At 44.8% G+C, this 21,830-nt stretch overlaps 8 protein-coding genes across 8 annotated transcripts; 5 read left to right on the forward strand and 3 right to left on the reverse strand.

The window, feature by feature from the left end:
• Positions 1–755: 755 nt before the first annotated feature.
• On the forward strand, positions 756–2,622 carry EYB26_008594 (uncharacterized protein; the record flags this gene model as incomplete). Its single annotated transcript, XM_054267845.1, has 6 exons — positions 756–965; positions 1,059–1,184; positions 1,236–1,320; positions 1,394–1,462; positions 1,531–2,148; positions 2,207–2,622. 6 exons carry the CDS (start codon positions 756–758, stop codon positions 2,620–2,622), a joined length of 1,524 nt encoding a protein of 507 aa, XP_054123820.1.
• Positions 2,623–4,341: 1,719 nt separating this feature from the next.
• EYB26_008595 (uncharacterized protein) lies at positions 4,342–6,124 on the forward strand (the record flags this gene model as incomplete). The annotated part of the gene is made up of 9 exons (XM_054267846.1): positions 4,342–4,592; positions 4,661–4,787; positions 4,863–4,881; positions 4,995–5,180; positions 5,258–5,414; positions 5,480–5,569; positions 5,632–5,665; positions 5,733–5,956; positions 6,046–6,124. 9 exons carry the CDS (start codon positions 4,342–4,344, stop codon positions 6,122–6,124), a joined length of 1,167 nt encoding a protein of 388 aa, XP_054123821.1.
• A 434-nt stretch (positions 6,125–6,558) lies between these two features.
• EYB26_008596 (uncharacterized protein) lies at positions 6,559–8,496 on the forward strand (the record flags this gene model as incomplete). The annotated part of the gene is made up of 5 exons (XM_054267847.1): positions 6,559–6,858; positions 6,921–7,769; positions 7,827–8,115; positions 8,183–8,317; positions 8,381–8,496. 5 exons carry the CDS (start codon positions 6,559–6,561, stop codon positions 8,494–8,496), a joined length of 1,689 nt encoding a protein of 562 aa, XP_054123822.1.
• Positions 8,497–8,772: 276 nt separating this feature from the next.
• Positions 8,773–10,518, reverse strand: EYB26_008597 (uncharacterized protein; the record flags this gene model as incomplete). The annotated part of the gene is made up of 1 exon (XM_054267848.1): positions 8,773–10,518. The coding sequence occupies one exon, from the start codon at positions 10,516–10,518 to the stop codon at positions 8,773–8,775; it is 1,746 nt and encodes a 581-aa protein (XP_054123823.1).
• Positions 10,519–12,111: 1,593 nt separating this feature from the next.
• On the reverse strand, positions 12,112–14,330 carry EYB26_008598 (uncharacterized protein; the record flags this gene model as incomplete). The annotated part of the gene is made up of 7 exons (XM_054267849.1): positions 12,112–12,687; positions 12,742–12,867; positions 12,932–13,552; positions 13,626–13,960; positions 14,025–14,109; positions 14,193–14,219; positions 14,301–14,330. 7 exons carry the CDS (start codon positions 14,328–14,330, stop codon positions 12,112–12,114), a joined length of 1,800 nt encoding a protein of 599 aa, XP_054123824.1.
• A 1,853-nt stretch (positions 14,331–16,183) lies between these two features.
• On the forward strand, positions 16,184–17,777 carry EYB26_008599 (uncharacterized protein; the record flags this gene model as incomplete). The annotated part of the gene is made up of 2 exons (XM_054267850.1): positions 16,184–17,332; positions 17,391–17,777. 2 exons carry the CDS (start codon positions 16,184–16,186, stop codon positions 17,775–17,777), a joined length of 1,536 nt encoding a protein of 511 aa, XP_054123825.1.
• Positions 17,778–18,317: 540 nt separating this feature from the next.
• Positions 18,318–19,718, forward strand: EYB26_008600 (uncharacterized protein; the record flags this gene model as incomplete). The annotated part of the gene is made up of 1 exon (XM_054267851.1): positions 18,318–19,718. The coding sequence occupies one exon, from the start codon at positions 18,318–18,320 to the stop codon at positions 19,716–19,718; it is 1,401 nt and encodes a 466-aa protein (XP_054123826.1).
• Positions 19,719–20,717: 999 nt separating this feature from the next.
• Positions 20,718–21,569, reverse strand: EYB26_008601 (uncharacterized protein; the record flags this gene model as incomplete). The annotated part of the gene is made up of 1 exon (XM_054267852.1): positions 20,718–21,569. The coding sequence occupies one exon, from the start codon at positions 21,567–21,569 to the stop codon at positions 20,718–20,720; it is 852 nt and encodes a 283-aa protein (XP_054123827.1).
• Positions 21,570–21,830: the final 261 nt, after the last annotated feature.

Consider the following 21,830-nt stretch of genomic DNA (forward strand, 5'->3'; position numbering starts at 1 on the left):
TCATTTAAACGGCAAGAGTTCACGAGTAAGAATTCAATACACTTTTAGCCCCTAGTCGGAAGATCCATCACAATAAACGAACTAATGCCAATCCCAAACATGATTGGTAATTTTCATTGTTCAGAACTTCACATGGACCGATTATGCATGCTTATGGTGTAGCATCTCGCGTTCGCATCAAGTGTGACAACAGACAATTTCATGTTGGTCAGAATGCAACGTTGGCAGCTTGATGCCACGCAATTGATAGCTACAACAATCCTCAGTATCTTCAGGGTTGGTGTACATAATCCTCACTAAGAAAATTAATAGCCTATTTGACCTCGGACTCGGAAACGTCCATTCATGGTGCAACTCTACCAGACCTACTACGTATCTCTTTCAACCTAGTACGTGGACTAGCTGAACGACTAATGCACGTATCTCCCCACATTTCAATAAGTAATCAACCTTAGCATAGATATTTGAACCCATTTAGCTCGTAGCCCCACGTTAGGTTACATGTGGCCATGTCAATCTCCAGAAATTGGCCGATAAGATGTAAGTCGAAGTGTTCAGAAATTATTCTCTAATCCCCGAGATTTGCTACCGTGATATTTTCTAACTCAGTAACCGACTATCTATACGTCTAGCGAAAATCTTATCTATTGTTTCGAAATCTGGTCTGAGAAGAACAGACAATGAAAGTTTGATGAAGGTGCAACTCGCTTCTACGATCCAATTGACTAATCTTGACTGAACCACATTGTTCTACCATGGATCTTGAAATTCTCTTTGAGTCGAATATTGGTACCATTACAATAACGATAGTGCTTCTGACTGGAGTAACAATCTGGTCTCTTTTCTTCTCCGGCCCGAAAAAGTTCAACTATCCCATCTATGGCGCCGAAGATGAGAAGCCAAGCAGTTTGATGCGCAAATTCCAACATGAGGCGGATATTCTTCTAGTCGATGCTTACAAGAAGGTATTTAAACTTACTGATGCCGTGGGAAGTAGATTAGTTTGAAGACAGAATGACATACAACGGGTCCTTCTACTGACCTGAAATGATTGACAGTTTCGGGGCGGTATTTTCCAGCTCTATACGCCGGATGGAGTTCGGCTGTTTCTGCCTCGAAAGTATGCGCAAGAACTCAAGGGGTATGATCGGGAGGAGCTGAGTGGTATGAAAGCGCTAGCTGATGTGAGTGCTAAGGCATTGTCCTACAAGTACAAAGGCTCTAATACAGGTCAGCGCCATTTGGGCCAATATACTACCATCGATCATGAAAGCCCATACATGTTGAATGCCATCAAGCTTGACCTGAACCAAAAATTAGGTATAACCTCACCAGTGACTGGATGGTACCACAGATGCTACGACAACAGAGCTGAAGAGGTGCAAATAATTAGGACAGTTCGTTACCGATGTTCAAAATGAGGTTGCTCACGTTATTGATGCTACATTTCCTACTTGCGAAGGTAGGCGATTCCAATATTGTCATTATCCCATGTATTCATCAATTGATTATATTTCTAACGTATTTAAGATTGGACGCCTGTCAATCTGAACAACCTACTCCTTCGAATCATCTCTCAGGTATCAGCCAGAATCTTTGTTGGTCCGTCCCTAAACCGCAATAAGGAATGGCTAGATTTGAGCGAGAAATTCGCAACAGATGTCATGATCGGAGGCGAAAAGCTCAAAGGCTGGCGTCCAATTCTTCGTCCAATTGCGCAGTACCTCATTCCGGAGGTTCGGAGAATTCAAGCAGATCATGAAGAAGCATATCAAATGTTGCGTCCTGTTTTGGAGGCGAGAGATAGGGCTGAAGCTGAATTAGGGTATGAATACAAGAAGCCAAACGACATGCTTGAATGGATCAGAACCAGAGCTACGAAGAACAACGACAAATCAGTGGACTATAGAGAGCAGGCAAACATACAATTACTGACAGCAACCGCCGCTATACACACAACCCGGCTCGCTACACTTCACGTCCTTTTTGATTTGGCTGCTAGACCGGAGTATATAGATCCTCTCCGAGAAGAGCTACGGGAGGTTCTTTCCGAGACGAATGGTGTTTTGACAAAGCAAACCCTTACGCACCTGAAAAAACTCGATAGTTTCATGAAAGAGTCTCAACGACACAATCCTCCATCATTGGGTATGGATTCGGCATTCCTACCCGCTATATAGAGTATGCTAAGTGATTTGTATTACAGCAACGTTCCAGCGCAAAGTTTTAATTCCTATCAAGCTATCCAATGGCCTTGAGCTGCCCGTGGGCGTCATTGTACAGTGCAATACAGGTGTTCTTGACGAAGTGCCTGAGAGTTGGGGTGATCCACATGCATTTGATGGATTCCGCTTCTACAGACTAAGGAGGAAGCCCGAGGATGCGCACAAATATCAGTTTCCTAGCATTTCTCTTGAATCTATGGAGTTTGGTCTCGGCAAGGATGCATGCCCGGGACGGTTCTTTGCCACGAATCAAATCAAGATCATTCTTGCGCACCTAATTTTCCATTATGACATCGCTTTGGAGAAGCCTGAAGCCGGACGACCAAAGAACTTCATGTTTGAAGTCAATGTTCTAGCGGACCCAACAGCTAAGTTACTGTTGAAACGAAGGAACTAGCTAGATTTATTTCAGAGAGAGTAGTTACCAAGACTAGATACAACATTGCAAGAGAACTCTTACATGGGCTTTAGTCCATATGTTAGCTGATGATCAAACAGTCAAGACATTCACATTAGCATAAGGATGAAGGGTAATTTTTCTGCTTGGTTACCACCTAAGATCCTTCACCTACCCACTTCTATCGGTATCGTTCTTATCATCTCAGGATCATTCCTTTATCAAAATGTTACCTAGCTACGGTAAATAAGTATGCATAACTTAATTTGACAGAATAGGGAAAGCTTGAGCTGGGCCGCTCATGCCAAGTTAGAGTTACTTATCCTCGTGAGTGACAAGGCCTAAGTCGAAAGTCGATACGAGCATCAATTTTGGCATGGTAGTATAATCCAAAGACTAAAGCCTGGTCGTTCTCTGGAATACACAACTGCCGAGACTTCCGAGGCCCGGACATAGTCTACCGGGTAGCCCCAAACACATTGGACCCCAAATTCTGCAAGACGTTTTTGTGTCCGTGATCATCGACAAGTCAAGTGCAGGAACATTGTTTGTAGACTTTGTATTGGTCAAAATACGTAAATGGATCCAGAGTTGTATTCACGTATCTGCAATTGCGTATCTCAAATATCCAGAGAAAGTAACTGAGTCTCGACACCAGTCCCAACCTGAACCTGTCCGCCGCATCCTGTGAGTTTATCGTCCGAGATTCCGGTAGAGTATCAAAGATAGAATCATATGGGTATGAAAGGGTTAGGAGCGTTCATATACCCCATTCGCAGAAAAATCAATGATCCGGAAATCATGACATCGGTGAATAGGTAAACCTCCTAATATAAAGAAATAGTGCATCCCACCAGCCACGTAGACAAATTAATACCATAGGAAGGGATTGATATAACATGTACTGCACAAGATGTTAAACCAACCTCAATCAGTCATCTCAATGCCAACTCGTCTTCCAAGCCATCTCTCTTGAGATGCAACAATGTAGCAGGCACGATAGCGCCATCCGCTTGATTGTAATTTTTTAGTAACTCTTAGGACAATTTATTCGTCTAGATATGATTTCTGTGAGAATTTCGCGCGGGTTACCTCCTCACGACTGGTTACATCTAGAGTGGACCTCTTGATTGTTAGTACTGATTCTTCTTTGTCCTCGAGCATCTTGTATAGATAATTATGTAGAAACCAAAAGAAATGCGCCTATCAGAAAGTTATTTGTAAGGGCTTTGTAAAAGGCCTTTTTACCACTATTGAAGACTTAATATATCCATGGATGAAATCACTCATCTAATGTCAAAGCTATACATAGTTCGATATACTGACTAGCCCATTCAAGTAATATCAGTAATCATTGAGCAGTTGCATTTGTGTATAATTTGTAATAGCTCCATTGACAAGTCTACGAAGAATTTGACACCAGCCGATAGAATAGTTCTAACGTATGCTGACTGATGATACGCCATATTGTAACCGTGAATGGACGGAGTGCACTACTGAATCGCACAGTGACCCCAAGGATCACGTAGAGTGTTTATGATGTAGCTGATGATAAGAAGTACTAATGATAAGTCACATCTTAGGAGTTATTGGTGTCAAGTATTACCATAAAGCTCACCTAGAGTCCGGCTAATCAATTGAGATATCAACACATGACGGTGCTGACCTGACATCCATCTACTTTTTTTTCTCGTTTATATTACTACAAAACTAGACAATATGGCTCCCGATATTACCAGATTTACAGAAGGGCTATCAGCGCAGCTCTCAGAGCTTGCTTCGACCACCTCGATCAAGTCAAGCCCTAAGGTAGAGCCTATCTCAAAGTCAGAGAAGCGGGAATTGCTGTCCCGTCTTGAGGGAAAGAAACTTCTCGTCCCGGATCTGATATCACTTCTTCCTGGATGGAGATATGGCTTGCACCCAGATGTCGATCCCGTGAATGAGGAGATCGATGAATGGCTAAAGACGTAATTACCCCTTCAAGTGCCCATATATTCATGAGTAGGTCTGTGACTGATACAGATGTACAATGAAGAGTCAAGGTAGAGGAAGTTAAGAAGATCAAACACCGAGCTCGAGGTAACTACACGTGGCTTACAGCGACGTATTACTCGGATGCACCCAAGGAGAAGTTGCTCCTCTTGTCGCAGTTCCTGTATTGGGTTCGTATCTTCATATGTTCCATACCGCATGATTTCAGACCTTCTTAATAAAGAGACCTGACTAACGATATGTAGATTTTCTTCTGGGATGATGGTAAGATTTAGCCCTTCAACGTTGACAGTGTTGATAGTTATCATATCTCTGGCTCCGTATGGCCACAGCGTCGATATAACACGAGAAGTTCTAACACATAATTTTTATCATAGAGATTGATACTGGCGGTCAGCTCACCCAAGACCGTCAGGGAACAGTCAAATGCTGTGAAGAGACCAATAGATGTGTCGAGGACTGCCTCGGCCCTAATCCCAACTTCACACCACCACCTGGGTCTCGCCCTACAGTTGAGATGTTTTACCCTATTCTGACACAGTTCCGACAGTCGATGGGTGCTGGTAAGCTTTCTACTTCTTGATTTTGTTACCCTTGCAGTGAGACAGTGAGTGTTAGCTAATCATGAAACATGGACTAGTCTCCATTGAGAGGCTACGAAAAGAGCTTCACGACTACATCAACGGTGTCTCGCGGGAGCAAGTTGTTCGACAGAAAGAGACCCTACCGACACCAGCTGAGCTTTTTAAAATGAGATGTGATGATGTGGGCGTCATTCCCAGTATCACTCAAAACGAGTAAGTGAAAATTCCAGTTCGCGCCTCATGCATAAAATTGCGGTACTAAACCATACTTACTCTAGATATGCAATGGATTTTGAGCTTCCTCAGTGGATACACGAACACGAAGCTATGCAGGAAGTGATTAAAGAGGTCACTCGTCTCACCATTTTGTAAATGATTTGCATCCCAATGATTAACTTCAAGTCACAGAGGCTAATTATGGGCATGACAGGATTAACGACATTCTCTCCTTACAGAAGGAATTCGTAAGTATTGACTAATAGCCACAATCTTGAAGAGAATGAAGACTCTAATTTTGATTCCATTAAAAAGCGTGTGGGTCAGCTCGAGAACATGGTCATTCTTTACATGTACCACGAGGGGCTTACCCTTGAGGAAGCCCTTGATGTCATGCTGGATCTGATCCGCGAACATTACGTTCTCTGTACAGCTGCAGAGCAACGTATACCCAAAACAGGGAATTTGAAGCTCGACGCTGACGTTCAAACCTACATTGTCGGTTGTCGTGATCTGGCAATTGGCACAGCTTATTGGAGGTAAGTCATCCTTACGCTGTTGTGATAACTATGGTTCTATTCTGGATATTTTTCCGCATCGTCGTTGGTTATACTGACTCAGGTGATAGTTACAATTGCGAGAGATACTTCAAGTTTCACCAAATTAACGAGAAGAGAGAGGTTTTGCTTGACATGTCCTCTGCCTGAGAGAAATTGTTTTGGTATCATTCGACAACCTTCGTTTAACGATTTGGATTACTATATTCATTATGTATTCAGACGAGCTACGGACCTAGATTAATTTTTTTTTTAATGAATCGTATCTACTGATTACCACCAATAATAAATATTCTCTTCTTAGGCTGTGTACTTCGTCGGAGTATTCAGTGGCTTAGATCCCTGGTGCATTGGCTCCGGTCCCTCTTTCTGTGCGGGGTCTGATAATGACTGCATATGTGGGAGATAAGATATTATCAATTGTATGAGACTATATCAAGCGATCAACTGACAATCCACAGGTATTCCAACATCCCGACAATGCTGCGTTCTACCTAGACAAACCCTGAACGACCCCGAGGTCTACAATACTGAAAACTATTCCAAAAAGTGGAAAGACTGGCACTCAATAGGCCAAGGAAATTATGGAATCTACGATTCAAGATGAATCAGGAGCTCTGTCTTCGTGGGAACAAGACGCGAAGGCGAAAAGAGACAGAGTCAATGCGCTTATTCCTGAAGCATGGCGTCTTCCATCCATACCATCTTCCATCGAGCAAAAGGATGTAACGGGTGAATATATCAGACAATTCCTAACTGCCAAAGAAGTTGAGATTACCGAAACTGATGCCTGCGATATCGTCTTGCGGACTGCGAGTGGTGCATGGAAAGCACGTGAAGTCGCTGAAGCGTTTTGTCATCGAGCAGCGCTGGCACATCAACTTGTATAGCTATATAACCTTGCCTTACTTCTAAATCCATATTGGGTACTGACGATTGCATTCAGACTAATTGCCTGCATGAGATTTTCTTTGACGCTGCCTTAGCCGATGCCCAGGCTCAGGACAACTACTTCGCCACCCACAAGAAGCCGATTGGACCACTTCATGGCCTTCCTGTCAGTCTCAAGGACCAGTTTCATGTGAAGGGCGTTGAGACGACGATGGGTTATATAGGTTGGATGGGTACATTTGAGGGCCTCAGAGGCACCGGTAAAGAGCTCGTCTACGAATCAGAGATGGTACGCGAACTACGCTCTCTCGGCGCTATTCTGTATTGTAAAACCGCGGTACCACACACACTGATGGCCGGTGAGACAGTTAACAACATCATTGGGTATACATGGAGCCCTAAAAACAGACTTCTCTCGGCGGGTGGTAGTTCAGGCGGCGAAGGTGCCTTGATCGGGTTCAAGGGAAGTCCCGTAGGATTTGGCACTGATATTGGTGGTAGTATCAGAATTCCAGCTGCATTCAATGGATTGTATGGTTTGAGACCGTCTGCTGGACGCTTGCCTTACGAGGGCATGGCAAATAGTATGGACGGCCAGAACTCCGTTTTATCGGTTGTCGGTCCTCTATCTACGAGTGTTGGCTCTCTTAGACTACTCGTGCAAAGTTTGCTGTCTCAAGAGCCATGGTTGCACGATCCATTAGTTCTGGAACTTCCCTGGAGAGATGTGCCGGATTTGAGTGGAACTCCGCTGACGTTTGGCATCTTCAAGGATGATGGCATAGTCAAGCCTCATCCTCCAGTCGCACGTGCTATCGACATGGTTGTCACCGCCATCAATAGAGCTGGCCATCAAGTTATGGAATGGAGTCCTCCATCTCATACTGAGGGTATACGACTGGTAGTATGTTCTTCTATCTTGCAGTTCCTTTCCTTCTCAAAGTCACTAACCGGTGAATAGAATGAGGTTTACGTCTTGGATGGAGGTCATGATGTACATTCGGCATTTGGGCTAACTGGAGAGACCGTTGCCGATCAAATTGTGACCATGTATGGGAGGACGCCGACTTCTGAGAAATCAGCTTCATATATAGCTGCAATCAACATTGAGAAAAGAAACTACCAGAAGCAATATCTGGAATACTGGAATAGCACCACTGAGCTGACTGGTACCGGACGTGCAGTTGATGCATTCATCATGCCGGTAGCAGCGATTGCAGCAGCTAGGCCGAAATTGTACAATTATTATGGTGGGAATAGCTTCTGTCATCGGTTCTTGATACCTGACCCGTTATCTGTGCTGACCTAATAGAATAGGCTATTCGACCATCATCAATCTCTTAGACTATGCATCCTGTACTTTGCCGGTGACAACAGTCGACAAGGACGTTGATCAATTCGACTCAAACCATGAACCACGGAATAAGGTGGATGAGATTGCTTGGAAAAGCTGTGGGTCAACACATCCCTTATGACATTACCAGAAGCCATTCCTAATGGTAAATGCTTCGCCAGATGACCCCGAGATATATGATGGCGCACACGTCAGTGTCCAGGTGGTTGCTAGGCGTCTTCAGGAGGAGAGAGTGCTGACGCTTACGGAGATCCTCGCCAGGGCACTTCAATTGTAATTATGTCGTGTATGGGTGCGGGTCAGATAGTAGGCCATGAGGTTATAGCACAGGACATACCATAGTGTCGATATCTGAGAATCAGACAAATGTGTCAATCACTGTTTAATTTAGGTGTTGTATGAAATCTAAATCAAAACGTGCGTATCAACTCTTTCTCAACGCTAATAGTCCAAACTGTACAGGAAAGGTTGCAATGGTAAATAGGGAGGTCGTACTGTATAATACACTAGTGGGTGTTGTATATTAGGCAAATTGGATGCACTTGGTGTATTCTCATCCAAGTCTTACTCTCTTCCATGATTTGAGGCATTCTAGCATATCCGTCGACGAGTTACTGTCTCCGGCTTCTGCGTGGTATACAACAGAGACAAGTGCCGCCGCATAACAGAAGGCAACTTTGTTCTTCATCAAAAGCTCCAATTGTACTTTCTGCATTCCTCCGAACTGGCTCCAGAGGGCCCATCTCTCCAGGATATCCCCGATAAGTTTGCCTTTGGCATTATCCATAACCATGAGGTATAATACCGCAAGGGCCAGATCCTCAATAGTGTAACCTTCTGGAACAACCCTTTCAGCAATAAGGTACGCTAGAGTAGCTTTCGCGACCGTATTATTTTCCAAACGCGCCGATTGAATGGCTTCAACTAGCCGTCGTTCCTCATAATCGCGCAAGGCTTTCTGCCGAGCGATGTGCTGGTTATGGAATTCATGAGCGCTCCGCATCATCCTAACACGACGTGCTTCTGCAGCCTGTGCAGGGGGCATAGCGTCTTCTAATCGTCGCTCATACATATCTCGTCGCATTCGTTCGCTCATTTCCTCTGCACTCTCTTGAAGTGAAGGCGGCGGTGACGCCCATGGGGGCACATCGTCGTTGTTAAGTATACCGAGAAGCACCATTACACCACATGGCACAGACTTGCGCTTGACAAAACTTGTTATCTGATTTGGAATAGTAAAATTCCAAAGCTCGGATTCCAACCTTTGGCTCAGGGACGATGCGGCGCAAATGAACCATAGGTTGGCTGTTTCACCTGCACTGGTCATTTCATGTATCTCCCCAGTAGGCAATTCCTCGTCTTCGAACAAGACTTTTTGCACACGATCGCCATCCAATTTGAATCGAAAGCTATCATTAGGAGTTGTAGTTACATGCAGTTTACGTTCCTCGATCTGCTTGATAAGTGACTGAGAGGCAGATGTTTCGTTTTCCGGTGTTTCATTCACAAGTGTGTTGTCGCGACTAATATCTTGGGCTTGGGGCTCGTGAATTTCTTCAAAGTCTGCGTGGTCGTCCTTGAAGTCGATTGTTTCAGGCTCGCACATTGTTTCTGTTCCATCGGCCAGCACCTTGCCGGAACCAGGTTGCTTCAGCCTCACCCAGAACGGGGGTAAACTGAATGATCCTCTAGTATCCCATTGTGGTTTCCAATCGACCTGTAAACTCAACAAGCCGTCCGCGTTATCCGGCGTGGCAACCTTGAGCACGGTGCCGGACATTCCTCTAGGTGGTAAAAGCAATGCGGTGCCGGTCGGAGTCCATAAGCCTATTGACTTGAGAAGGTGCCATCCTTTTGGGTCGGGAATAGCTCCACGGTCCAAGAGAAAGGCGATCAAATCTTCGAAATCAATATCTGCTTCAGGAACTCTGAGCTCGTCTTTATATTGACATCGAACAAGTTGCCTCCCCGTGACCAAAGTATTCCAGTTGAATACGGACCAGCTGCTGCCTTTCAAGAATACCTGGTGGGGGTTCAACTTCCAGTACTCGGGGTCTTCGTCTCGATCTAACGGAGTAATGGTGCATCGCGGAAGTTCAACCTCGACTATTCCTTCCATCAAGCTACCGCGCGTGATGGAAGAATCGAGCAAGCCATGGCGGTGGAGGGTGCGTCGAATCGACCGTTGAACGAGTATTGCGCGAACGAAGGAATATAAGATAGGAAGGACGCCGAGTACTGCGAGCGGTATACCGATATAGGTGATGATATCAGTTGCTGAAGCTCCGTTTTTGTCCATTCGTCGACTTTTGCACCCCTGGGTGCAACGGACGGTAGTAAGACTAGAGTAAATACGAAGGCAACTTCATCATTGTCGTCGGACTCTGAGGGGAAACATTTCAGATTTATCCCCTGAATTTCAAGGCGATAGATCTGAGTTCCAACCAAGGATCTAGAGGCTGAGCGATTTTGGTTTCCGCCTCGCGTAGGAGAACGAATCAAAACAGATGACGGCGCATTAGCATTGCGCTAGAAGACAGGAAGGCGCACGTAGGACAGGTACTGGTAAGCCTTGCGAGTACGTACCGGATCCAAAATCCGGTGTGGTCCTCATCTTTCTACACGAGCAGGATGAGTTAGATAGGATGTGCCTTTCATGATGGAAGAATGAGGGTCGGGAAGAGGGAAGAGTGAAACGGCGAGGCAGACACCCTCCTTCCATTTCTTTCTTTTTCTCAGGCAGACCGCGAATGACTGAGACATCAGTGGATGCCTGAAGGGTAAGGATCAAGAAGCAATTACAGTCCAGTCCTGATTAGGTATAGCGTCAACGCTCAGGAGCCCCTGCCCTAAGACGGTAAGACCAACCACCTCTACCAGGTCAAGCTAGCTCTTCTCAATAGCTTCAATGCTGGGCAACTACTCTGGTAAGAAGAGAAGCCATTTGTCAACGTTGACCCCGTTATGACCATCGCTGCCTAGCAATGAACAAACAAGTAGCCGATAGGTGGAGTGGACTAGTTATATATATACCACCGAAGAACTGTATCTGAGTATAGGGAGAAAGATACCCTTGGACGCAGTGGTCTGTTCTTGGCTAAGGATAGAGTCTCTTTGAATATTTACTGCATATAAACTACATTATATACTATTTCTTTTGTTGTATGAATAAGTTGAATCTCTTACCTAGGTAATACACCTACTATCACATAAAACCAGGTGGACAGAGTATTGACCAGGGCTCTATTGAAGCCAGTAATGTCTCATATAGAGAAACTCTCATTGTCCTGTGCCTCTATTATATCTTACTTGGTGATCAACAGTTCCCATCTGGCCAGTAAGAAGAGGCAACGAGAAAGGCCGCAAGAAGCCGTCCTTGTAACACAACAACAAATACAAAACTAACAGTGACTTTGAAAACTTTTTATCCTCCTTCAGAATCTGTCCGTCAGGTGGAAGCAATCCAAGTCCGCATCATATCGCCATGGCACGTTTCAAAAAATCGCCAACCAGAGGTTTTAATTGCTGTTCGTCTGGTCAACGCATTACAAGATCAGAGTAACATCCCCCAGCTGGGGCTATTCTCGACAACGTTAAGAATCTTAAAGAACCTCTTGGAGGCGATTAGGGTACAGAATGTAGATTTCGATCTTTTAAACTTTGTGCGGGACTCCGAAGCCAAATCATTGGAGCCTGTAAATTTCAAAACCACCCCAGATATCACTCCTATGATAGGTTGAGGGCCTTGCCATCCTCTCTTTTCATTGTTGTGCTCAAGGAGTTTTCTTACTTTACACTCACATCGTGTTGCAGTCTATACACAATTGTTGAAGAAAAATCGAACGGAGTTCAAAGTGAGCCCATCGTGAGCCCCGAGTAAAGGATGAATAGTTCAACTAAGTATTAATGCGTAAAACGCAACAGCTGACGGGGCCAGGATTCCCACCCAAATGGCTCTGAAAATCACAATGTCGCTCCAAGAGAGTAACCCACCTGCAATTCTTGCACAAGTTCCACCTAGTATACCCATCCAAAGAACGAAAAAGCCAAGATCATGCCATCGTTTCCACAACTGGCTTTGGTTTTGTTTGGACATCTCGCTGTTCGAACGCATGGTAGTACCCCATCCACCTTCGAGTACAGTGGCCATACTCCAGATCTGAATAGCCGGAAGAGGTAGATTGTAGAAAAGCAGAGCAGGTATAATCCAGGCATAGCCATTTGTTGGACCACGGTCAGGGTTGCGAAGCCAATTATAGAAAATGGTGTAGCCGGCACGGAAGACCAAGTCCCACCAGCAAAAGTAGACAAAGGGGTGGCCAGTGATCAAGTAGTACAAGATAGAGAAAAAGACGATTAATGGCCCAACTTCCCTCTTCATGGCGGCCCAAAAGAATACGGGATGGTTTAAAAGATAGACTTTGGGTTGTTGGAAAGTTTCAATATGCGTTGCTCGACCCCAGCGAACCTGTCTTGTATCAGAACGTAATTTCTTAAAGACGGATTTCACGATAAGCCTTACCTGCTGAAGTAGCCATCGGCTCAGTGTGGTCGGTGTATCTGTTGCAGTCAAGGTATCTGACACATATGTGACGGTCCAACCACGCAGAAGAAGGTTAGTTGTCAAATGGCGGTCCTCATTCACGATCTATATCAAAGCGTGTCAATACTAATATCATTATAGTGATGAATCAAAATGATAAGACGCCTACCATTCGTTTACCTAGGACCTTTTGTGTATACCAGCAGTACAGTACCCCCGGCAATGCAGATATTCTGAACACGGTACTAGGTCCACTTTGACAATCACTCGTGCCCGATGAGGCCGATGTTGACCTCGTCAAATACAGTTCACACCAATACACTGCACTTCCAAGCTTAGTCCACAGAGTGTCGTGCTCATTGTGAACGATTAACCCGGAACTAGCTCCTCCGGCATTTTCATCTCCTGCAACTGTTGCAATGGTCTTTTGCAGTGAATCAGGGAGAACGATGGTGTCGGAATCCGAGGACCACATGAATTCAATATTTAAGATTTCGGAAATAACAATCGAGAAAATGAATGAAGTGAACATGATTGCTTTCTTGTGCATGTGTGGTTCGTAGATGCAAAGTTTTGTGATTCCACCAGGCTGTGTTTTGTCAAGTTGAATATCATGTTCGCGCAGAATTTCTCTGACAAGTTGACAGCAGTGAGCAATTGTAAGCTCGTTGCAATATTCGATATCTTCTGGTGAGCACATGTCCGGGTCAACAAGCTTGCTATAAGTTCGCATGGCAATTTCACCTAATGGCTCATCCAGGTGAATTACCGCAGATTCTTTAGGATAGACCTAGCAATATTGTTATACATTAACTTTTTGATGAGAAGAAATCGACAAATTCTAGCCAAAGAGAGACACGAACCATCTGAAAAACTCGCACCATATCCATATCAGCTGCTTGGTCGCCATCGACTCCTACCAGGGTAAAATCGAGCCCTTCCGTCGCCTTGTAGCTCTCCAAAGCACGGTAGAAGAGATCAGGATCTTCACGATATCCAACGATAGCAGCCATGCACCTAGTCACCTCCCCAGGAGGACTCTTTTGAGAAGACAAGACGGCTTTCTCGACATCGCAAGTAGGATTCGAAGGAGGCGTTTCATGAAGCCTCGACCTTCGATTTTCATTTGCCCATCTGTTATATTCGGCCACGAAGATACTGATCATAAGATCGAGGGTTAAGGGGAATTTGGTATATCCTGTAATGAAATAGTACACCGGAATGATGAAGAGACAACCAAGGAAATTGAAGAACTGTCGGACCTGAGAAACATAAGGACCCCGGCAATGGAACGAAGGTAGCCGGGACTGGGGATCGTTTGCTAATATCATCGTAGGTGTCGATAACCTACAGTATTATATGTGAGTGTTGTGTGGTGTTTTCTACAAGTTATAAACGAATGGACTTTCGACAATGTCGAGGAAACGAACGTTCAATGTTGGCCTGATGTCTTCCTTCTACCGACCAAGCGCCATGGAACTTTCTACGATCTCGAGATAGAATTTTTAATGAATAAATACATCTTACCGCGTACGAACTGTGGACCTGACCTTTGCAATATTACCCATTTCTTTCGACGTAAATCGTGAGTAGTATTTTATGCTCCCCTGTTAGGCTCCCGCTAGGTTATTACATACGACCCATCCATACGTGTTGCCTAATATCATACTGCCCCATAGTTACGTATTGCTAGTTCAATGTACTACGTATATTCAGTCTAAACTCGATCGAAGTACGAAGACTCCGAGCATTAGTGAGATTTCTCACGAGATTCTTGGAACCAGAACTGATGAAACACATTTGAGGCTGTAACCGCATCATCAGGTGATCCAAGCGATTGTAATGATGATATTTAAAGAACAACATCTCAACGACAAAAGTATAACTATGATGTCTCAGGCTTGATTTGCAGGCTCCTAGTCTTGTATCCCATTAGACAGTGGTTCAGCTCTTGCCTCTGGGAGTTGCCAAAGGGCCGCTAATCTCGAGACTATGAGTCAGTTGCTCAGTGGACAGACCAATGATCTACTATGGTGAAGGCCGAGCGACCGACAGAAGCAGTAATTTACGAGTGAGTGTGAATAATACCTGCCTTATAGACGGAGCAACTTACGAATCCGTTGGTCTAAGCCTAGGCGCCAAGTGGAAAAGAGGTCCGGGGGACATCAAGCGATGGGTAAATGTCGGTATCACGGAATTATACCCCTTACTTCTCCTTTTTTCTCATTTTTTTTTTCCAGCAACGGACGCTAAAAGAAAAAAAAAAAGACTCTTTTGTCTTTTACACAGCCCACTTGGCAGTTGGCATATTATTAGGAAGCTCGGGATTGCTGCTTTTGGCACTAATGTAAGGGCCATGACGGGCTAGAATTCAGCATGGGCGGACAGAGTAGCGTAACTCCATATTTATCCCCGTGAAGAATCGTGTGAAATTAAATTTGGCCCCAAGCCTGTGGCGCTCTTGGGTCTCTTTCAAGATCCGATGTGGTTGATGAAAATTCAATTATGCATAAAATTACTCCATACAATCTCGCCTGAAACCATGTGGGTACCGACACGAAGTTTGCCGGTTGGAGCCGCATTCATTCTGGAATCATTCGACGGAGGATAGAGGTTCCTTCGCCGTTTGAGGCTGATTGCACATTCAGCTGGCTCGGAGAATCATGCATGTCTCACAGGTGAAAGAAGCGCTGTCGCATTTTCCTCTGAACCTACTACCGTATTTGAGAAAGATCACGAAAAGTTCGAGCCCGCCGAGAATAATCCAAGCAAAAAAAGTGCATAAGTGGATTGGTTTCAAAATCCCCCCGGTGAACTTGAAAGTTTAGAGTCGCGCTAGATGTAATGAACTTACAATTAGTTTGATACGTGGCTGTACATTACGTAGTAGACATGTTCGAAGTCACGACATAATAACGGATTTGAAGATTGGTAATGATCTGGAGGACTCTTTTCCACACTCCTCAGAACACGCACGCACATGGATGAACGAATAGACAAACCATGGATAATCTGTACGGATTCATTTATGTACAGACTAGTACCGGGCTTGTATTGTAGCGGGGCTGTAATCTTTGCTTAGCATAAAATCATTGTCTACATACGTACGGAGACAACTATTCAACATCAGTTATAGGGGTCGAGGCTGGGAGAAGAGCCGCATTTCACTTCTCCTCCGATTCCGATCAGAACACCCCCCCACAAGGGATTTCCCTCCTACCGTGGGATTTTGTTCTTGTCACATTTCAGTTACCTGGCAACACCTAACTCGTGACTGCCAAGTTATCTGATCTGCTGTGGTAGGCAGTTGAGATGGACAGTTCGACGGATAGGGAAACTGCCTATACTTTCGTTAACTCCAAATTTGATCGTTTTGCTCGTGCCCTTCGTTTATAATAAACAATTCGGGAGAAAGGCAGATATGCTCCCCAGGAAATTCTACAAAGACAATCGCAAAATCCCACTGGGATTTATGCTTTTGACCACGACACTGTTTTTATACTATCTAAGCCTTCACAAAGAAACCGTGAGCAATTTCGACATTCCCTCTGAACAACATTACTCCAGAACAGACGACTCGTCTGCAACGGACGGATTGCTACAAGCATTGCAAGAGCAACAGAAAATTCAAACCGAAGAACATTATGCAGAATCAGATCATCAGCCAGGAGTCCCATCTCATCAGCCGTCTCATAGCTCTTCTCCTCCGGCCTATACGGCTCCAAACCCCGACTATGGCTCGCAGGGAGCACTCAAAACAAGCGAGGTCGCGCTCTTATTGAAGACAGGTGCTTCATTAGTATGGAAACGGCTACCGATTCATTTATTGACAAGCCTTGCGCCGGAACGCATTGCGGCAGAGAACACAATTATATACTCGGATGTCCCAGATGTGATTGGCTCTTATCAACTGGTTGACGTCCTTGCAAATACCAGCTCACGAACTGTCCTCAGGTCTCCCGATTTCCAGCCGTACCTGCTCCAAGAAGATTTTGACGAGAAGCAAGGCTGGATTGAGGGCGATATTGCAGGTCCCATCGGTGGTTGGAAATTGGACAAATACAAATTCTTACCACTCATCAACCATGCCGGACAGAGTCAGCCAGATGCGAAATGGTACATATATATGGAAGATGACGCTTTCATATTTCTTCCAAACTTATTGCAGCACCTTGCCACTTTTGATTGGAAGGATGCATGGTACATTGGCAGCTTAGCAGTCAAACACGGTGAGATTTTCGCACATGGGGGCGCTGGATTTGCTTTGTCAAGAGGCGCCTGGGAAAAGACCTTCGGCACTGACAAGGACATTATCGAAAAATATGAAAATTTCACAGAAGCTCATGGATGTGGGGATCATGTCCTTGGTCACGTCTTGAAGGACCATGGGGTGAGCTTTGGCGAGACGCACGAAGCAGAGCAGTTTACCTTCGGTTTCAATCCAGAGTCCTATTGGAATATGTGGTACGGAAAGGCAAACTGGTGTAAACCGATATTTAGCATGCATCACATGCATTTGAAGGATATTTCAAGATCCTACAATGTGGAGAAGGCTTGGGACTTTGCTAAGGTATGTTTATCTTCCCTACCTCGTGCACTGAGTGGACTGTCTGACTCGGATAACGTAGAACGGCCTTATGCGGTATCGCGATATATATCACTCATTCATTGCACCAGTCACTAGACGGCGCATTGAATGGTGGGATAACAGATCTTCTAGCCACGCCATATCCTCATCTGAAGCGAAAGCCGGTGAGAACATGTGGATTCCCGAATCGGTTAACCCCAGAGATTCCTGGCTGAAGAGTTGGGAGTCCGTAGATGACTGCGAGGAAGCTTGTCTAGCGTGGCCCGAGTGTGTGCAGTGGAGTTTCTATGAGGATCTCTGTAAAATGAGTGACCGTGTTGTCTTGGGAACAGGTTACACGTCGACGGACCCAAGGAGACTCACAGCATTAAAGACAACTAGTGGCTGGGTTTCAAAACGGGTCGAGCAATGGGCCTGTGGTAACTGATCTTGACCGTATGATGTATATAACTTTCTGTCGTAATGATATCCTTAAAAAAATGATAGCCAGATAGCCAGATCAGCCCCTTAGGGCTTCGTTGAGAGGGGTCATTTGCCCTAATCCCGGTAGTTGAGAAATTTGCTTCTAAATGCCATCTGCGTAAAGATAGTAGTGATTAATCAGGTACGATTCTAAGAAAAGCCTAAAATAAACATTTCCATGTCCATGATATCGAAGAATTTAGGGATTTGCTGTAATTACTGCCTGATAATTCAGGGGCAAAATAACCTGCGGCGGGCAAAATGCTTTAAAAAGGCGACTCCCTACCTCCCGCAGCTGAAAGCGACCAAAAATCTTTACCTTGTCTTACTTTCGGATTTTGAACGAGCAAAGAGTCTCAGCCGTGTGCTACCAGATATTTGGCCACCGTTTGACTCTGGCTGAGTGGATTCTATTCTCAGTGATAATATGTGACTTCTCTGAAAATACCAGAATTGGTCTCAATAATCACACCTACCTTCACAAAACGAATTCGAAAAGCGGAATATGGATCGCACAAAATGGCTCGATGGCCTTCGTGGCATTGCAGCCGCCATCGTCGCCTTTGACCATTTTTTCATGGGCGATATTTGGCATCCCTTTTTGTCTTTTTGGGCCGATCCGCCGGAAGACAACAGGCGATTTATACAACTTCCTCCTATCCGAATTCTCTTCTCGGCACATGCGATGGTGACACTTTTTATGGTCATTTCGGGATATGCAATTTCCATCAATCTCGTAAAGGCTAGGGAACAACAAAACCACATGCTTCAACGAGGCCAACCCTTTCTCAATCGGCTGTCTTCCGCTGTCATGCGAAGAATCTTTCGAATCTATCTCCCTGTCTTGGTGATTTCAATTATCAGTCAACTTCTCTTTTTTTTCAATCTGTATCATTGGACATTTGATGATGGGGTGCTCAGAGGAATCAAGCCTTGGACTTCCCCATTGGCTCATGTCAAGTGGTTAATCATTTATATGATGGATAGCATGAATATGATTGCCTTTGAATATAACGGGGGCTTCAATGGGCAGTTATGGACAATGCCGGTTGAGTACCGGGGATCATGTGTCATTTATCTATTTGTGATCGGACTGGCAGGCTGGAAACGAAATCTGCGACTATGGATCCTGCCTGCTCTAGCAATTTATTTTCTATGGTATGGAATCTGGGATGTTTTTGGATTCCTCTGGGGTCTCTGGTTGGCGGAGAGGACAGTTGGGGGCAATGGGTCCGGAGAGCATAGGGCAACTGAGCATGGAATGCATACATTAGACGAGATGAACAATGCTGACGATGACGAGTTCGACGAACCTGGGAAACTTTTAACAGTACATCGCTTTCCAGGTCAGTACTACTGGCGACGTTACATCGCAAAAAGTCGAATGACACTCATGTCTGATATCTTAACCGCGGTTGCTTTCATTATGGGCTTTCATCTTCTCTGTCTTGGAGACGATGGCCACCTTACTCCGGGGTATCAGTGGCTGACAGCATTGAACTCTTCTAAATGGAAAGACAACTGGCAGGTTTACCATTGGTGCTGGAAGTCTGTCGGTGCTGCTCTACTCGTCTATGCGGTGAGCAACTCACGAATGCTGCAGCAACCATTGAACACTGCATTCGTCCAGTACTTGGGAAAAATCTCCTTTTCCTTGTACCTAGTTCACCAGGCTATATATCATCTATGGAGAGAACCGGTGAGAAATTGGTTATACCTAACAATAAATGGGAACCCATACCCTGGTACAGTGGGTGCTGATCCAATAGCTTTCCACTTGGCTTGGTGGATTTCAGCATTAATTCTCGGCCCGATTGTGACTATGGTAGCACACTACTATACCATTTACGTGGATAACCGATGCGTGACGTTTACCAAGAGGCTGGAAAAGTGGCTAACCACCTAACTTTGGTCTTTGTTTTAATCCTTCGATGTTTTTGTCGTGGAATAATCCAAGTTCAAAGTTGTAAATATCTACAATATATTTTCTTAAAGAATTTTCAGGTATAGCAACGAGGTTAATATGACATTGATGGCTCAACTTAATCAATCTGCTTCCAAATTTCTCTTCCATCGAACCATCGCTCAACATCTTTTACCGTTTCCTTGTACCAGATGTGCATGAGTCCTTCTTCGGTACCTGGGTATACCCCATGTGTGGAGTGATCGAAAGATTGCTTCGTCCGTTGCGACCTTACTCTTACGATCTCCACGGGCTGGTAGTAAGCAATGGCTCAATATCAGAGACGTCTAACGTTGCGCAGCCCATACTACCCTTTCGTAAAGGTTCGTATAAAGCCTTAACATGCTTTTGAGCCTGAATCGTCTGCAGAACAGTGTAGGGGAGGAGATAATCTCGGAAAATAGAAAGAGACAGGGTTTCCGGTGAGATATGCGCAAAATGTGACTCGGAAATTCCCAAATAATCGTCTAATATGGCCAAGAACGGGCTGGGATACAGATGACATGGCTCGGCTGTGTGCCTTTTGGATAGCCTCCACGCACATGCTCGGATTAGGGACATTTTGACAAGACGAATTTGATTTTGAGCCCGGACTTTTAGAAAAACTTCGTATCAGGCAAGCATTGAGATATTTACAGGATAAAATATGGCAGGTGCGGCCCTAAGAAGAACAATATCCGACGTCTGGACAGGGAGATCATCCGACATCCAGCAGAGGTGTCATTCAGCATCGCATTACAGGATCGGGGTAGCAAAATCAAGTAAGAGCAACTCAATATTGAGATGTCATAGACATAAGAGAATATTATTGCATTGGCCAAAAAAGCACACTTAATAACTGTCGACTTCTCCTGAGAAGCTAAAAAATTGGAATATCAAAGGTCAATCTATTCTATTCGACTTCTTGTCAATTTAAGTATCTGTAGGGCTCTGCACCTGATTTCACAGAGAGACGCTATGGCCTAGGTCGCTGAAGGTACCTAACGTAATAACGCCATTCGAGAGCTCTTTATCTTTCAAAAGATGACCCTGCAGATCCTCCAACTCCGATAAGAGACATGCAAATCTCATCCCTTTGTCTCTTTCCACTTCTATTTCTCTGTCAAGCTCATGGTTGCTATATTGAGGTGTCGTTCCTTTTTGAAACAAGTCTTTCATTTCCGGATCTATAGAATGTTGCGATCCAGTCAAATCTATTGCAGATTTATCTGAGATTGCATTGGATAACAATCCTGATGCGGCAAGTACGCGCTCCGGAGAAACCGTCATTCGCCCCTTCTTGAATACACATTTAGATATTGAAGTCGCAAAAACCGACTGTTCGACGTCGCTCTGAGACAAGACTCTTGGTGTCTTGAAAGTCTTCTTCGAAGCATTCACACTCTTGGGCTTGCGGTCATTGATAACTTCAGTCACTGACGCCTTGGGAACGATCTTATCCTTTCGAACAAAATGCGTCACGATATAGAGCCATTTTTGGTCCCAAGTCAAGATCCGCGACCAAACTTCATATGGATAACCCGTCTGTATCTCTCTTTTAAAGTTTGTGTAAGTGGATCCCAGCATGACAGTCATGACACCATTCCTCCCTTCAGCAGCAAGCTCCTTATGGGTTTTGGACATTCCGTGGAAGACAAGAAATGACAAGAGAAGGGATCGGCTGGAGTCAAGATCTGTAAAGTAAGTACTGTTCGATTTGTGGAGATTAAAGTCGCCTTCCAGGATGGGAACTTTCGTCTTGGTGATTATTGGTAGAAACACCAGAGGTACTTCGTTCTTTTGGCGATGGACCATGGACTGAGTTATTGGTTTACGAAGGGCGGCCGCTATGAGGGGTGCGAAGAATCGATACTACACAAAATGTCTTGATTAACATTGGAAGCCACGCAATAAATAGGAGTGCGATTGGATGATGAAGTAGTTTCATATTGAGCCAAGCTCATATCTGTTGGGTACTTACATGCCATACAAAGGGCAGACACTTGACATTCAGAATCGCAAGAAGCAGCCAAACTAGTCTACCCGGGCGCAGCCTCAGAAGTTTCACGTGCCTCG

This window comes from Talaromyces marneffei, chromosome 6 (genome assembly GCF_009556855.1).
Source record: "Talaromyces marneffei chromosome 6, complete sequence".
NCBI classification, from domain to species: domain Eukaryota; kingdom Fungi; phylum Ascomycota; class Eurotiomycetes; order Eurotiales; family Trichocomaceae; genus Talaromyces; species Talaromyces marneffei.